The sequence below is a fragment of the Chamaea fasciata genome, unplaced genomic scaffold, assembly GCF_029207755.1.
Source record: "Chamaea fasciata isolate MVZ Bird 193981 ecotype frontalis unplaced genomic scaffold, bChaFas1.0.hap1 SCAF_9, whole genome shotgun sequence".
In the NCBI taxonomy this organism is placed as follows: domain Eukaryota; kingdom Metazoa; phylum Chordata; class Aves; order Passeriformes; family Sylviidae; genus Chamaea; species Chamaea fasciata.
The window spans coordinates 7,877,785-7,894,905 of record NW_027094094.1 but is presented as its reverse complement, the minus strand read 5'-3'; the positions used below and the strand labels follow the sequence as shown (position 1 = coordinate 7,894,905).

The 17,121-nt window shown below is 39.1% G+C and overlaps 1 protein-coding gene across 8 annotated transcripts in view; it reads right to left on the bottom strand.

Annotated features, from left to right (window-relative positions):
* The window catches only part of ABLIM1 (actin binding LIM protein 1), a 142,686-nt gene that overhangs the window by 75,344 nt on the left and 50,221 nt on the right, over positions 1 to 17,121 (bottom strand). For all 8 annotated transcript variants that reach the window (XM_066190881.1, XM_066190873.1, XM_066190876.1 and 5 more), the window contains 2 exons: positions 12,541 to 12,724; positions 10,920 to 11,029 (listed from right to left, as the gene is read on the bottom strand). In XM_066190881.1, coding sequence (XP_066046978.1) covers positions 10,920 to 11,029; positions 12,541 to 12,724 — 294 coding nt within the window. The remainder of the gene's footprint in view (positions 1 to 10,919; positions 11,030 to 12,540; positions 12,725 to 17,121) is intronic.

The following is a 17,121-nucleotide window of genomic DNA, read 5'->3' as shown; positions in this document are numbered from 1 at the left end:
GCACTGTGCTTGTGTTTAATACAAAGGGTTGGCAACATCCTTTTATTATTCTATAGCACCAATGATATCTACACTCTTCCTGGGTTCCTTGAAGTGTTTTGCAAAAGGAAATTAACATCATTTCCATTCTGCTAATACAAGACACACCTAATGTCTAGAATCAAAGTAAACTAATAGCCCAGTACTGTCGTGTTAGGCTGAGATGGCTTTTAAATAAATCTGATTTTAATTCTGGCAAAACTGTTGGGTATATACATGAAAAGCTAGCAATTATCATTATCTCCTGAAATAGAAAGCAAATAGGGCTGGGCTAAGAAAAGACCATTTGTTCATCCAAATTCTACAAATAAAAGCCAGTATGATCTCAGACCTGCATGAGGCACATTTAAGCCCTTGGCTGAATGTCATCAGCGTATGCAGGCAGGATCTCAGTATCACATTAAGCACAATCTGTATCCATCTAACCTATAACCAGCACATGCTGCAAATAAAAGCACTGTGAGGTAAGAATAGTGGTCCACATCCATTTGCCAGAGCAGACTGAAAAACCTGACAATCCTTCCCAAATTGGTGCGCAATGGTTCCCACCACGGTGCTCTCTGGCTTCATCCCTGGGTCCAACAGCAGACTGCACCCCTTGAATCTGAGCTTTCTTGCATTTTCTTTTTGCCATTTAACCTGGATTCTTCCTTACTGCTGTTCCTTGCACATCACAGATTCAGCAGTGCCAAGATAACAAAGAGGAGGAGGCGGACAGTGCAGTGTGCTGGTTAAAATGCAGAGTGAGCAGTACAGTTCCCCTATGCACTTAGAGATATGTCATATTTGACAGGTCTGGGTACAAAAGAAAATGCCTGGACAAAAGGACTGTGCTGTGGAGTCAGCCAGCCCAAAAGCATTAGAAAGTGGGGGAACAGGGCATGCCACTATAATATAATACATGAATGAGACCTCCACTCTCCAACCACCTTTAGCAGCCCCACTAAAAGACACAGGTCAGGCTGAGCTGCCACCCATGACACCTTGCTTGTAAAGATATGTGAAAATGTGTTTCCCTTTTTAGCATCTGCACCACCCCAGACATCCAGGAGTGAAGCATCCTGCACAGCAAGCCATTTGTCACTGTCTAAATTAAGCAGTGGATTTTCTGCCTTTGCCTCCCTCCCCTGCTCTCAGCCAATGGTGCACAGGTGAGCTCAGAGCTGATACAGCTGGATTAACCCTCAGCACACAGAGTAGGACTTGACCCACTCCCATTTGGGTTGCTTTAGAAATTTAATAGCAAATATACCTTTATCCCACATTCTCTGCTCATCCCATATGATTTATGAAAGAGAAACCATGTCTCCATGCTTTTGTCCTAATAAAGAGGGTTATGCAAAGTCATGGGAATGATTACACCAACTCTGCTCCTTGCAGGGTTAGCTCCGTGAACAAAGCTAATAGCAATCTGATTTGATGATGAATAATTAAGTAACAAAAGAGTTCATTTCAGTCCTGATGGCCATCAGAAGCACATACCTAATAAAGTCTGAAGCTGCCACAACCCCCACAAGTCAAAGGTATTTTGTACTCTTATTACACTCCTTTTGTAACTATTTCCCCTCCTTATAAAACATTGATACGTGAGCTTTACAAAGGCAACACAAGCAGGCTTCTGCTCTGGAACAGGAAAAGCAGGGAAGAATTGGGGGGATTTTTGTTATTATTTTAATACTTAAAAGAAACAATAAGTTTTCATTGGACTTACGTAGAAATACATTGTTAAACATAGCTGGACCTAAAGAGCAAGTGATTTGGGAGTGATGAAAGAGGCAAATATTATCACTGGAGTCAAGGTCAAGAAATCTCTGAGTATAAATAGCTCTTAGTCACCTTGAATAACAACTTATATCCCAGTAATTCTTCTGTGGCAATTTGAAGGCTGTGCAATTACAATTTCTCATAGAGGTAGAGAGACCAGAGTTTTTTCTCAGTCATCCTTTAACCACAGATAAGGCAACGCCTTCTTAAAGCCTTGCTTTAAAATTGAAAGTTTGATGATATCATGCAGGCTTTTCCAGATCTTCAAGATATTTCTGTCAAAGCTAAAAATACAAACTCACTATGTTCACAGCATGACAAATGTTTTCAAAGTTGAAAGCGTAACCATTTGGTCATTTGGACTGTGGTAAGTCCTGGAAGTCAGAGAAGGACATACAGTATTGGGAATTTTACATGCAGGATTTGAATCTGAACATGTAACTCAGGAAATCTTCTGCCAAACCCCGTCTCTTTCCCACTGCAAGGATGGGAAATGTTTGTCAGGACAAATTCACTATTGCCCTTTTGCTGAAGGCAAAACAAACCCACTTAGGCAGCCTTGTTCTCCTGAAATGGAACAATAAGAGGCTGGGTGCATACAATGGAGGGAAATAAATTTCCCATGGGAAGTGCAGTATAGCTTTGACAGTTCATTATAAATGGCAAGTTGGGAAAAACTGATATTTTCAAAACAAGTAGTTAAAGAAAATGAAACTATTTTAGCTGATTAAATAGGGAAAGAAATCCTAATTGCATGAACTGGCATTCTTTGCTTGCAGCACAAGTCTCTGGAACCATCTGAGTGCCCAACACTGACTTGTCTTTTTAAGAAACACGTCACTGTACATCTTGGATGTATAATTAGACCAGTCACTAGTGCTGTTCCCCAGGGACCAGTATGGGGCCCAGTCCTGTTTAGTATCTTTTTTCATGGTCTAAACTGTGCCAGGGTAGGTTTATGTTGGACATTAGGAAGAGTTTCCTCAGAGAAGGGGTGATTAGACATTGGAATGGACAGCCCAGGGAGGTGCTGGAGTTGCCATCCCTGGAGCTGTTTGAGGAGAGCCTGGACAGGTGACTCAGTGCCATGATCTGATTGACACAGTGGTGTTGGGGTATAAACTGGGCTCAATGATCTCAGAGATCTTTTCCAACCTAAATGAGTCTGTGATTACTGTAAATTGCTGTTTTATCACCTGATTTAATTTGAAGTGATTCAGAAGGTTGAATGCTCTTCCCCAACTCCAGTTGGGTCTGTATTGACTAAAGTGTTTAACAGTGAAAGGCAGTTCCTTGTGTCCACATCTTTCTACTCCTCAATCCCAAAGGAGACCAAACCAAACGACCTTCTGACACATTACTCCTGCAAACTGTCTCTGAAAAAATCATATCACCAAGTTAATCTTTTTCCACTACATCAATTCCAGTTCCTTCTTCAACCCGATCTTGCACACAGATATCTGAGAATGAGAGAGTGGATGAAACAGGAGGAGGAAGAAAGAGCAAACATACTACACACAAGGAAGGAGAAGAAATTTTAATTGTCCTATAAAAGATAGATAAAGTTTTTGGGTTTCCCCATCTCATCACCCCCAGAGCCCCACCTGTACTCTACTACTCTAAAGGATAAACCAGGGCCAGGTAAACTGAGGTCTGTCTTTTATTCCATCATTTCTTTTACCACATTTCAGTACTCAGGTAGCTCCAGCTGAATTCAGTCACAATTCCCACTCACAGTACCCCAAGGGAATTGCACCATTATCTCAGAGCTTCATTGTTTAATACCCAGTTCATGGATAGCACATTGTGTCTCTTTATTTGCAGATTTTTGGATAATTTTCAACTGTTATTCTTGGAAAACAAGCAATTCCAACTGGGTGCAGACTCCCCAAAATAGGAATGAAACTTATGACAACCTTTAGGGAGGTTTTTATGCCCAGATAACATATGGCAAACTAAGGTCTAGCTAACTGCTAATTCACTTTTCACATTCTTTTGAAGTGACCTCTGATTCCTGACTTACTACCTGGCAGGCTTTCTGACCATGACAATTCCCAGATACTTCTGTCCCTGGGGATCTCCTCTATAGTTGTGTTCTCCAGGCTAGTGATCCCTCCTCATGCAACACCCATTTACTGAGGAATTCCATGCACCTCCCCCAGAACTTCCTTTGGAATTCGCTTTTGAGTAGCATTCCTCCAGTAAAACCGAAGGATATGGATGTGTTTTGATTTCCAAGTTCAAGATGGGGTTACACTTAGGCCAATAAGAACTGACACATATTTAGTACTGTCCAATTTACTGTAACGCAAAAGCGTCCAAAAGAAACGGGGAAACTGGACTGCAAACACCTTCCTGAAGAACAGTTATTTTTTGAAAGGAATTTTCTGACAGAAAACTCATAAATCAGAAACTTCCTGCCCTGCCACAACTATATCTTAAAAACAGTTGCTGCTCTATCTCTATCACCCAGAAGTTAAGTTTCTAACAAAGCTTCCATACCTCCAGAGAAGGATCTATCACAATTTATAAAGCAGCATTAAAATACCAGTCTTTATAAACTAGGAAATAGCAGAGAAAATGAAGACTACTTGAGTAATTTACCCATTTTTCTGAGGGAGGACATAAAGTGAGGACTAAAATTAATCCTAGAAAGTAATTCCAATTATGAAAATGCCTCAAAAACTGCAAGCATTCTTCAAAAGAATAAATCATCTTGAAACAATCACACGAATTGGCCAGTGTCATGAAAAGAATTGCATCTTCTTAGGCACAATCGAATGGCTTTTGCTAGAGAGGAACTCTGCTTGGGTTTGCATAATTTCTTTGAACTTTTATCACGTCATGAACGTTGATTTGCTTCTTTTCTTCTTAGAAGGGGGGATGGGGTAAAATTTTAGACCCACTGTATGCTGTATTAAGTCATAAATGTAGCTGGTCTGCAAGGTTATTACAATCAAATTTGGACTAAAGAAATGGAGAATTAAATAGTGACATTTAAAAAATAAAGGATTTCACTTAAAATTGGAATTTAATGTTTTAATTAAATCGAAGTTAAAAATGGGATCTGAAAACACAGGGAATAGACTTGCTTTCCCTTTCCTATTTATGAGCAAAATTTGGGTATATAAGATATGCCACTTTCAAAATTTTGAAGGTCATGGCGATCCAAAGTAAATAGTATTATAAGCTACAGACTCTTGAAAAAGATAAATTCCAAAACTGGAATATATTTTTAATGCATTTACATTCTTCGTGTGTCTAGAAAATTTCTGAAAGTAAAAAATATCCACAGATACTTTATGCATTCTAAATAAAATTTCAACTTTCATTCAAATACAGTTTGACAACTCATTAGCAAAAATAGTTATTAGGGAAAAATATAGATGTTAAATAATAAGATGAATTTATGCAGAGCTATATTAGTTTAAGTAGATGTGTACAGATATGAAGTACCTTCATGTTTGTCAATTAGTATTTTATAATTAAAACTCTAAATGTAATCCAAGGTTGCAATCAGTCAGTCTAATCAAGGTTTCCTGGATTATTGAACAAGACATGATTAAAAGCAATGATTTAAATCACAGTGTTTGAAATCAATCAACATTCATGTCCATAGTATGCTTTTGTTCTATGGTAAATTAAAAAAAAAGAGAGATATAGGATTATGTGCACCCCTTCTGTCAAGTTCCCCAAACCCTCAACTGAGTCTCCAGCAGCTAAACACAGGCTTGAATGGCACAGAGATATGGGAGTGTTTCTGCTGATGTAAACAGACAAGCCAAGAATGAAATGAGATTCTTTTTTTGTGTGTGTGTGTTACAGCACACAAAAGTATTAAATGCTTAAGGCTCAGAATTTTAAAAAACTAAATTTTAAAAATGCATGTTCACAACCAAAACAGTTGAGCCTCTCTAAATTTCCCAGGGCACTCACTGAAGTTCTGGATATTGTAGGTGAATACTCCTTAAGACAAACGGAGCTCAGTATCTCACAAGGCCCATCTCCATCTGTGCCAAGTACCAGTGTAGCTTTGACACAGTGTGAAATTGGAGAATATTTCCTAAGAATAAGCTCAAAATCATGTGTTGGATGTTGCTCAACACCTTTTAAAGCCAAAAAATCACTGCAGATATCTTGCTTAGCAACAGTCAGCAAACTTTCCCCTTCACTTTTAAATTCCCCATGGAATTTTGAAGGAGTTTTCAGAGCTCCAGAAAAACATTATTAAGAAGAAAATAATGAAAAATCAGTCAAATTTGGCTGAACAGTTACAAATCCAAGCTGCAGACTTTTCCTAAGAACTATGATTAAAAGGAATTTTGCATCCATTTTAGCTAATTTCTAATGGAGAAGTTTGTGATGCTTATACATCAGCTCTGACATTATTTCTGAATACTGGCAGCAATCACCTATATATTTATCTAATGAAAGGACAGTTATGTCCTGACTACAGGACTGCAGTAAGAATTAAAGAGCCTTTATCAGAGGACTGTAAAGTAAATTTGCTTCTCCATTTTGATGCTCTGTTGTTTCAAATACAAGCTCACTTTCCTGCCACTTTCTGGGCAGCGAAGCAAAAGATGACTTCTATTTTTTCCTTCCCACCTCCTCCTTCTTCAGCAGGTATAGCATGTTGGCTCTGATTTACTTTGGAGTTACCAGAACCTTGTTGGAAATTTCAGTTATTTACTGGGAACTTTACTGCCTGCATCTTTTTCAAAGAGATAATGCTATTGAATAATTAACAAAGATATCTTCTTTCCCACAAGTTCATTACGAATTAAGCTTATTATTTATATCACAATAGAGCAAAGATCCCCAGTTGTGAGGCAAAATCCAACCCTGTTAGACTCTGTACTGATAGGCATGAAAGCATTTGTCCCAAAGAGCTGACATTCTTTGAGCCAGAACATAATGTGCAAAGCAGGCAAGGACAAACACACAAAACACGATGTGAAATCTCCACGTGGACGCCGGCTGGTTGGGGAACAGCTGCACCAAGGATTATTCATGCACATGGAACACTTTGTTGGTCAGTTGGAAAACTCTGGTCCACGTTTTGGCTCTGCTGTAACACTCTTAAGTCACAGGAAAGATTCTTACAAAGAAAGGGAAGTTGAAATATCTTCCCTCTGCTCCTGTCCAAACTGTATCACCACTGGGTAATTCGGCATTTATGGGACACAGGTATCTATTCCACTGAAAAGAAACAATGGTGAAAGTCTTCATCACCATTTTGGAAGATGAACTTTTCAAAATGAAAACTCCTGTTAGGTGATTGTAACGCTTCAGTTCCTTTTGGATAGGGAGGTTTGTCCCAGAAAACACACTTTTCACTTGAAATGCAATTTCTTAGCTAGTTCATGTACATCACTAAATGATCCAACCTTTCAGCAAAAAGATAAACAGAAATAACTGAAACTTCCAGACCAGCACCCAGGTAAGGAACCAACAGAGAAAGGGCTCAACCTCAGGTAGAAAATGGCATAGCATTCTTATTACTGAAGTGCTTTATTGTGGAAATAGTGTATTTCCCAAGGGAAAAAAAACCACCTCTGCTTGAGGAAGAGGGACTAAACTATATTCAAAGACATGTAGTCTCCTCTGGATTTCAAAGGTGATGCCTGAGCCAGAAGAGTGCTGGCTTCAGTTCCACAGTCTGCTGGCACCACCTCCTGTGCCTGTCCCAGTTCAGGGGATCTCTGTACAGCTGCTCTGCTCTCAGCTGGACTTCTCACAACATTCAAGAAAAAATGGAAGCCAGTGTGGTACTTTTTAAAAATGAAGGTCTGACTAAACTGGAGGGTTTTTTTTATTTTCAAAGCCTGCATCAGTTCATTTACCAGCTGCCTTGGGGAGAATTCACTGATAAAATGCCCTAATGGAGGGCATTTTATGCAACTATGCAACTGCACAGTTGCAGTTTTGCCCAAAATTTAGAAATAACAGGTGCCTGCACAACTGGTGTTCTGGAGAGACAATGTGGACTTGAAACACAGTGTGTTACCATGCAACCAGAACACAACAGATAGTAGAAAGAACTAAAGACAGTACAAACCAGGCAACCATGATACCAAGTACAAAACCTGGACACTGTATAAAATATAAACAGCAATTACTGGGATACATTATTGTATTACTCCTTTATTGGGCCCCAAAGAAAAAAAACTTCATGTCTTTGACAGGATCTTGAAAACCCTGAACTATCCAAGGCATCAACACCTCACTTTTAGTCAGTGTTATCTACTTGTCCCCTGTTTCTGTGCTGCTCTACATCTGTCCCAGTCACTTTGCTTTATAGTTCACATGCCATTTATCAAGCTGTCATATGAAAGAAAACAATAACAAAACCAAACACCACTCATTTTATTTGTCTGCAAAGTTATTTACAGGTATTTGTTATTAGATTTCCTGCTGAATGAATGAAGATCCCAAAGTTAGGGCACTGTGTCTTTCTAGCAGTAGCCAAGGAATAGGACTGATTAAATTATAAATTATGATTACTCTACAGCGTCTGAATACTGAAGGAGACTTCTAAAAACTTAAAATAAAAATGGAGTCACTGAATTGGTTCTTCAAGAAAATAGCTATAGTTTCAGGTAACATGTGCAATGAAAAATATATCACTAATATAAATAAGGTAAATAAGTACTATGGACCAAGCTAACACTTAAAAAAAAAAAAAAAGGACAATTAATTATTTAGTGTTCTTCCATCTGATTTTCACTGGTGTGCACTACAATAGAGTGTAGCAATATTCAGGTTCATGTTATTCAAGACGTTAACCCCTGTACTCAGACATATTTGATTTTCCTTGAAATCATCCAAGCAAAGCTGTCAGTAAGTTTTCATTTGTGTGAAGTAATATACACTGGAAAATGGCACGTCAGCATTAATAATTCTAGGATATAAGGCTTCCTTTCACATTACACAAAACAATCAAACCTGATATATTTGCAGTCTACTGAATTCCCTCAAACTTTCTTTTTTTTAAGGAAATTCTCCTCTAGTAACCTACTTGAAAGGAATCAGGGGAAGCTGACAGCAATGTAGGATACAAAGTAGGTGCATAGTGTGAACAAAGTCTCTCCTTAAAAAACTTGTATTTAAAAAAATCCTTTCAAAAAATGGCAAAGCATTTGAAAAAAAAATTATGTTTGTATTATCCAGCAGGAGAAACCTGGAAGTAATCTGAAATATTTCATACTAATTAAAATTAACTCTTTGGTGCCATCAATTTTCTGTATCAAAGTCAACTTTTGCACAAAACTAAAGCAGCAACTGGCATATCTTCGAAGACAGAGGATGCTGCATTGATTTTTTTTAAATTGATTAGTTCTGAACTCACAACATAAGGTGTTTTCTTTTTTATTTGTCTGTTTTAGAGAGTTTTGCACTAAAATCACCTGAAACTCTGTGCTACGCATTTCTACAACTCTTTATCCATAAAAGAATGAGATGCACCCCAGTAGGTACCTACAGATTTCAAAGCAGTGCACTCCAAGCTGTTGAGAGCAGTTTCTCTCTTGCTGTGTGTTCTGACAAACCAGCTTGTCAGCAGGACACAATTATGATTAAAAACCCCAATAAATCTCGTCACAAGTCACACAGAATGTTGTTTTATAATCCTTGCTACCTATGGCTTCAGTGTGGAAGCCAAGAAGCAATTCCAGTAGACACCATAGCTCTTTTGGGATATAAGTCTCCAGCTCTTTGGCTTGCTCAGTATCAGACAAGTTTAACCTGTCATTTTCTGGGGGCATTCTGGCACCTGGAGTCAGGCAAGGGGCAAGTGCCACACAGCTGGGCAGATGTGCCACCTTTGGAGAGCCAGATCCAGATTCTTCTATGCTCTGGCATGCTTAGAAAAAGAATGTCAGTACTGTCTAAGGTCCCTATGCCTTGCTGTTCCTTGCCAGTTACGACTCCTAAATATCAATTTCCACATCATTCCTCTGTCTCAGAAGGATTCTCTGGGTGCCTGCAGTCCCTCATAAATTTTTATGTTGCTTTTTAAGTCTTGTAAGCTTTTTTGAAGATTCCTAAATTCTTCCTTAACTGATTAGGCCTGTGCATTTTCAGTTGCAAATCTACAATTATAGTGGAAAAGCACCACTTCCCAGACAGAGAGGCGTGATAACAAAAAAGTCTCTCATTTTCCCTTCGTCTAAGGGTTTGATAATATGTTCTCAGGCAAATCAGATAACCTGAGATTCACTTGACTCAGACAGTGAGCACTAACATTATCCATCTTTGTCTTTCCATAGCACTTCATAATCCCAGGATCTCGGAGCCAAGTACCAGGAGAAAATACAGTTTCTCCCTGAAGGAAAACTACCCGGTGTCACAAGGAAAACTGTAGCCATTTTGATTTACAAAACTACACTGGGTGAGTGCTGAGTACAATCCAGCAGTCAGAGAAAGAAACCCCCAAAGATTAAAAAAATCAGCTTCCAGAGGCAGAGATGAATATCAGTAATTTACAAATTACCTTTTAAAAGAGTTAAAACCCCAACAGCAAGCCAACTTAACTTCCCTCCCAAACTTTCTTTATTCTCTGTCTTTCCCTTTAATTTGCTTTCTGTGTCTTTTATAATGGTTTCCTGAGGTTCTGATCACAATATCATTGTGGCATCAGCCTACTGGAAGCATTATCCTGGAGATACTCCTTTTAAAGGATAATTTAATTGAATTCTTAAATGGGAGAAGTAAATTAATTTCCTCTGACTTCATCCTCTTTTGAATACTTAAACTTGCACAATCATACATTAAAGAATTAGAATCTATTGACTTTGAAACCTCAGGATTTATATTTAGATACTTTTCTGATGCCTATCAAAGCAAAATTTAAAAAAAAAAAAATTAAAATCTAGCCACTGGGGAAAAGTAATTTTTTCCACATTGAAATGTCTAAGTGTCTTCACATCTGCAGTAACAGGCACTTAATGAGACAAAAAAAAAAAAAAAAAAGACACAGAAATTCCCAGAGATAGTTCACTTTTCGAAATGTGAATAAAAACAAAAACCACCAAAGGACTGCATTATGTTAGTTTCACTCAAATGCTGATGAGCCTGGGAAAGTGAGAGGCTTCAGAAATGAGATGGCAACTTACTGCTTGAGGCAGAGAGTTCTCTTGGGCTGGAGGACATCGGCTGAGCACACATCTGACAGAGACAGTCCCTTCCATTAAAGGTAACTCGATCTCCTGGTGGGAATGGACGCCTGGAAAAGTTCAAGAGAAAAATGGGAGTTTTGCAAAGGTTATGCCAGAAATTTTCCTCTGTTCTCCATGCCTTGAGTTTTCTGCCTTCCTCCAGCGCAATCAATATTTTACAGAAACTCAGGCCAAATAGTTTCTGCAATGTGGCCTTGGCAAAGCCAGGCACTGGAAAAAATCCAATCCATGGATTCAAGCAGAGCAGAGGTTAGACTTGCTTCGTATTTTCATTTAAAAAAGATTGTCAAACATGTTTTATCTGAATAGGAGAGACAGTGAAATCTGCTGAGACACAACAGCTACATTTATGATGGTCTCAGCGTGATGTTGTGGATCGCAAATGATACAGAAGAGAACTCAAAGAATCGGAACTGTTCTTGAGGCTGGTGAAGGAATGTGGAGCTAGTCACTCATAAATGTTAAGAATGTGTGTTAGGCAGAAGTTGAAATTGCTGTTAATTCTTATTTGGTGCCTAAAGCAGAGGATGAGCAACATTTTATAACTCCAGATCTTTAATGAGGAGCATTAGCTGCTGAGTACAGATCCCTGCTACACCCCACCTCACTCCAAAACTGCTTAGCAAATGAACAAATGCTGATTTCAATGAAAAAATGTTTCAGGCATTATTTCCTTTCCACTGCCATCTCTAAGTGGGCCAAAAATAAATCAGCAGCAATACTGAATTTCATTAATCTATTTCAATGACTCATCTTCTGTTCATTCAACATAAAAAGATTAATGCAAGTCAGTGTACAGAAAATTGATGTCATGTTTCACACTGTCCCTGGGAAATAAAACGGCAACATACACATTATATGATTACCAACATGCAGTAAACTCATACCCTATTTAAAGACAGAAAACAATCAAAATGCTTTCAGTAGAAAAGGGCTTGAAAAATGTACCAGGCTGAAGGACAAAGTACTTCAACTACTCATCAGATATAGGAGTTTAAAATTCCACCTTTCTCACATCAACAGAACTTTAGCGAACTCCTTTTTACTTGGTATAGAATTGAAGATTGATTCTCTTACTGGGGACAAGAAGGAATATTTGGGAAGAGGGGGAATCCCAGTAGTCCCAAGGTCACATGCTCTTATGTGGTTGTTTGACTGTCCTCAGACCTCAAATGTAGCATCCAGAATTTTGCTTCACTTCATTTCTTCCATCAAGCTGGGCTGATCACCTGAACTCAACTCAACTCAACTCAACTCAACTCAACTCAACTCAACTCATGTCCATTATCTCAGTGTGTAAGCCTGACACTTAATTCTCTCAGACATGAGAGTAACTTACTGAGAACAGGGAACTACATGTAATACAGAAGCTGTGTCCCCCAAATAAATGAGTGGCATTTTCAAGACTTTTCAAGCCAGACCCGCAGCGGATCTTTTATAACAAAACAAATGCCTCCTCAAGAGAAATATGTCTTGAGACTCGTGTCTCATGGTGATACATTTCCTTGTGTTTTCCTTGCACTGGGTTCCCACCATGCTATTTGAAGGGATGACTTACTTGCAGACAGTACAGGCAAAGCAGCTGGGATGGTAAGTTTTCCCCAGAGCTGTCACTACTTCGCCTTCCACGAAGTCCCCGCAGCCATTGCAGCGGGTGCCGTACATGCGCTGGTAGTCCAAGGTGCAGAGATATTCTCCATTCTTAATGAAAAAGCCTCCTTGTGCCAGGTCACAGCCACACACTGGAAGGAAAAAACAAACCACACAGATTAGAAAAATACCACTACTAAGAATGTTAGCTGCTCAATTGTATCAGTAAAAGGGTGAAGAGCCAGTCAAGGATTTCTGGGACTTGGCACTTTTTCCACTGTAAAATGCCTATTCACTCAAACCAGAACACATCACAACCAGGTGCCTGTTTTGCTTCGAAAAAATATTCAGAGTGCTACATTGGAATTTCTGGTCAATACAGAGACAGAAAGCAATCCTAACTCTAGCAGCCAAAGCCCATGAAGAGAAAATGCCATGGGAGACTGAACTTCACACTGTGCTTTAGCTTGGATTGAACAACGAACCTGAAATTACCTATTTAGTGTTCGCCCATATCACCAAAAATTTATACCCAGCTGCTCCCAGGCACTTTGATTTCTGGCACTCCTCCTGCTCCTCTCTCTATTGCTGTATCTGTGTAATTCAGTAGGAGAAACCACTCTTCACAGCAGTTGAGCATGTTAACTGTGCAAGGAATTCCATCTCATCCCCCTTCATAAGATTCAAGTATGTTCAGATCAAATATCAGAAATATTGAATATCAGAGGTTCTGAGTATTAAGGAAAAATAAATAAGCAGAACACTAGGTCCTTGCAGTTACACAGTCCTTGAAAAATTAAAATATGAAATACAGAAAGACTATCAGGGGGACTGAGTTCAATTCCTCTCTCTGCCACAAGTCCCATGCACAATACTGTGCCCAACATTCATTCTCAGTCCTGTTATAATGGGCTAGCATCTTTTTAGCTACCTGCCTTAAAAATTAAAATTGCAAGGAATTTGGGGCAGGGATTGCAAATTTCCTTTGTCTGTTGCCCAGCCCTGGAGGTCTAATGACTGTTACTGTAACAATAATTAATAGAACAACAATAAACAGTACTAAAAATGCAGCTTAGAAGGAAAGCAGTATCAGTTCCAGCATTTTTCCAGTTTCACATTTCTGCATAGAACAGTGATAATATTTCATGTGCAAACAAATTACATTTCATGGTGGCATTAAATCCACAAGCAGCCAAAACTCAATTATCAGTGACTGAGGAGAATTACAAAGAGCTACTGTTAAGGCTCTGCTAAAATGCTGCAAAATGTTCCAAGCTGTTTGTTTAGGTACACCTCCAGGAAAAAAAAAACACTTTCAGTCCTTCTTTTTTTTTTTCTACTGATCTCCATTTTGTTTAAAGTATTATTTTCAAACTAACAGTAAAATATCCTGTTAAGCAGAAAATACAGGTGACCTCTACACCACAGCACCTTAGACCCTTCCTGGGTTGGGGACCACATAGTAATTTTCCACTGGAGGTCCAGAGGCAAAACCTCAGCCTACTTACAATAGGTTTGCTTCTCTAAGTTACTTTGGGCAGATCCTTACCATTAAATCATGTAGAAGTTGAGAATTAGGTGTAATGTTTAAAAAATGCTTTAGAAGCTGCTAAATTTCATGAAATGCCATGGAGTACTCACGTGTCTATGTGACTGTTTAAACTGTAGTTTGCAATTTACCTTTAGCTTTAACATCCAAGTATATCTATTTTCCAGCCCCATACTGAAGGAGCACAGTGTGCTGCTGGGTCTGCCTCTGAAGCTGCATGTATGAACTACTCTCTGGCTCTCCACCACGATCCCCAGTTCTACCAAAGAGTCACTTTTTGAAGAACTCATTTGGTCATTGCAGCCCCCTTTACCTGCCTAGGCAAGGATCTAATAAGTAGGGATGATCAAAACTCACTTTCAATGCCACCTCTGCTCTAGCTTCTGAAAACCCAGCTTCAGCATCATAAAGAGGTGGCAGATCATTGCAAAAACTACTACAAACTTGGAAGGGTTCATGCACTCACAGTTATTAGTCTCTACCCCCTTTGCAGGCATGGCCACAGGGATTCAAGCCTATCGATGAAAATAGGGGCTAAATATTTCAGAAGTCTTTTACAGACGGCAATTGCTATTAACAAAAAGAAGTCCTTTCTACTGCCCTTTTCCTTATGAAGTCTTCTTTCTACTCAATCCTTAACTCATTTTGCAAATAATTCTCTCACAGTGGCAAGCCATGAATTCAGGCCCAAGCAGAAGCGCTCATGATGTGAGCCCCCAGCAGATTCATCATTGGCATACACACAGCAGGAAGCACACACCACTCTGCAAGAATTAGAAACAAGCCCTGGCAACCCCACATTACAACGGATTTTTGCAGTCAATTTAGCACATGTGTTCCTATCACTAATCACAGCTTCAAGCTACATGGGAAAAACAAGGGTGACCCAGACTGTTAACATCCATGGTTGGAAAAATGCTATTCCAGGCGGCTGCACTCACTTTGAGTTAGAGATCAAATCAGAAAGGACAAACATGACTGTACCCACACTCGGTGTACAATGTGGTGTGGAACAGGGAAGGGATCTGAGCAGCTCTTTTTTCTTCTTTCTTCTGCTTTTTGCAACTGTGCAGAAGTCATGGTTCTGACAAAGTATCCCCTCAAGCTGACACATTGCCTTAGCACACTTATTTATGACCACTATAGAAAAACCACAAAAAAAAAGTAGGGACAAATTGAGATTGTCTTTTATTAAAAAAGAAGACCATATGCCCAGCACCGTTCATGCCTCAAGCAGCAGAGGCAGTGATGAGAAATTAGCTGTGAACTCTACATATGTACAGTGCATTCTAATGGTGAGATCTAAGCGACTGCTGTGGTACACATCTCATGTATGTCACCAAAGAAAAATTTGTACCTAAATGATGGCAGTTAACAGTAAACATGAAACTATTTTTTTCCTATACTGATGGGAAAAATTTCTTTGTAAGAATTGCTTTGTGGAGCCAATAGTGATGCACAAATCATGTTTGAAAAGGCAAAAAGCAGGAGGTATTCTGTAAACATCCATCACACAGAAATAGTTCTACAGAAGAAAAACATTTCCCCAAGATCCTCTCACTCAATACGATGGGAGAAATTCTGTTTTACATGACCACAACCCTCTTTCTGAAACAGGGGACACTGGGGAGCATTTCTATTCCCTAAGGTACCACAAGCACAGAGACAAAAAAAAAAGCCAGCATTTTTCTTTATTTGCAAAAAGAAACCATTATCTTCAAAAGCTCTTGGAGGAACTCAGCCTTTCTCTAAGAGTCTGTATATTAAAGAATTTCATATTCCAAACAAACCATCCTGCCTCTCTTGTGAATGGAATAAGCTGGAATACATTTCTACCTCCCACTGTATGGAGAACACCCATCCACTAGCTATTTCTGTCTTTTACTCTTTGGAGCTGCTATTTTGTATCCTTGGAGCACAAAAAGGTTGGAGATACTGTCAGGGCTGCTGTCAGCTCCCAAAGCTACAGGGTCTGTGTTTGGAAACCTGGGCTGCTCAAGAGCAATCCAGCTGCCTGTGGATCCAAGGGACCATTCTTAAGCTGAGTCGCTTCCAAGTTTTAATGGTGATTATAAAAATGAAGAGATCAGAATTTTTCAAAGAGAACAAAAGTAGGATTTGATCCTAGTGAGCATTACTTAGGATTTCCACAGCCTCATTGTCAGGGAGAGTTGAACACCATGATGACATTAAGTAAAAACTGTTTCAGCACTGAAGGAAAAAAACCACACAAGGAGAGTCTATGAATCTGGGCTCTCAGTCTGCAGAAGTGAATGCTATTCATTAAGAAAAATTCTAATTATCTACTTTGTTACTGTGCATTAAATAAGGTGCAAATTCAATTTCCTGTTGGGGTTTTATTTCTTTCTCGTATTTTTCAGCTTCATAGGATAGTGGTGCTGTTTTCAAGCAGGGAAATAGTCAAACAACGATTATTCTTAGGACAGAATGGATCTCTTGTTTGAAGGTAGAAAGGAATTTGGAAATGTTTCAGTTTATCACCTACATCCAAACAAATACACAGGGAAAATCTGTTTCTTTTTTTTTCGCATAAGAGTTTAACAAATCCCATATTGATGAAAGCAAGGTTCAAGTTCTTATTAGAGTTTAAAGTTTCTGCATTTCAAATGCACTAAGTCTCCCCCTGCCTTTTACTCCTCTTACCAACACTTTTCTTGATGGCGTAAGTCATTTAGAGAATGAATATCCATCAGAAAGAGCTGATAGGAACAGTAAATCTCAGAAGTTGTGCTGCAGCACTACCCTGGCAGGGAGATTGCAAGGCACCAGTAAGAAATGCATCCAGCAGTTTGCAAAAGCCGTAACAGAGATCCCAATGACCATTTGTCACACTACTGTCACTGGAGATTTTTTTTCTATCACACACTGATGAGAAATGCATTTTGATTGAAGCTATTTGGAACTGAGTCCAGCATTCCCAGTGGTTCTGGAATCTCATTACAGCAGACTGACATTAGAAACAATGCTGGACATAAACAT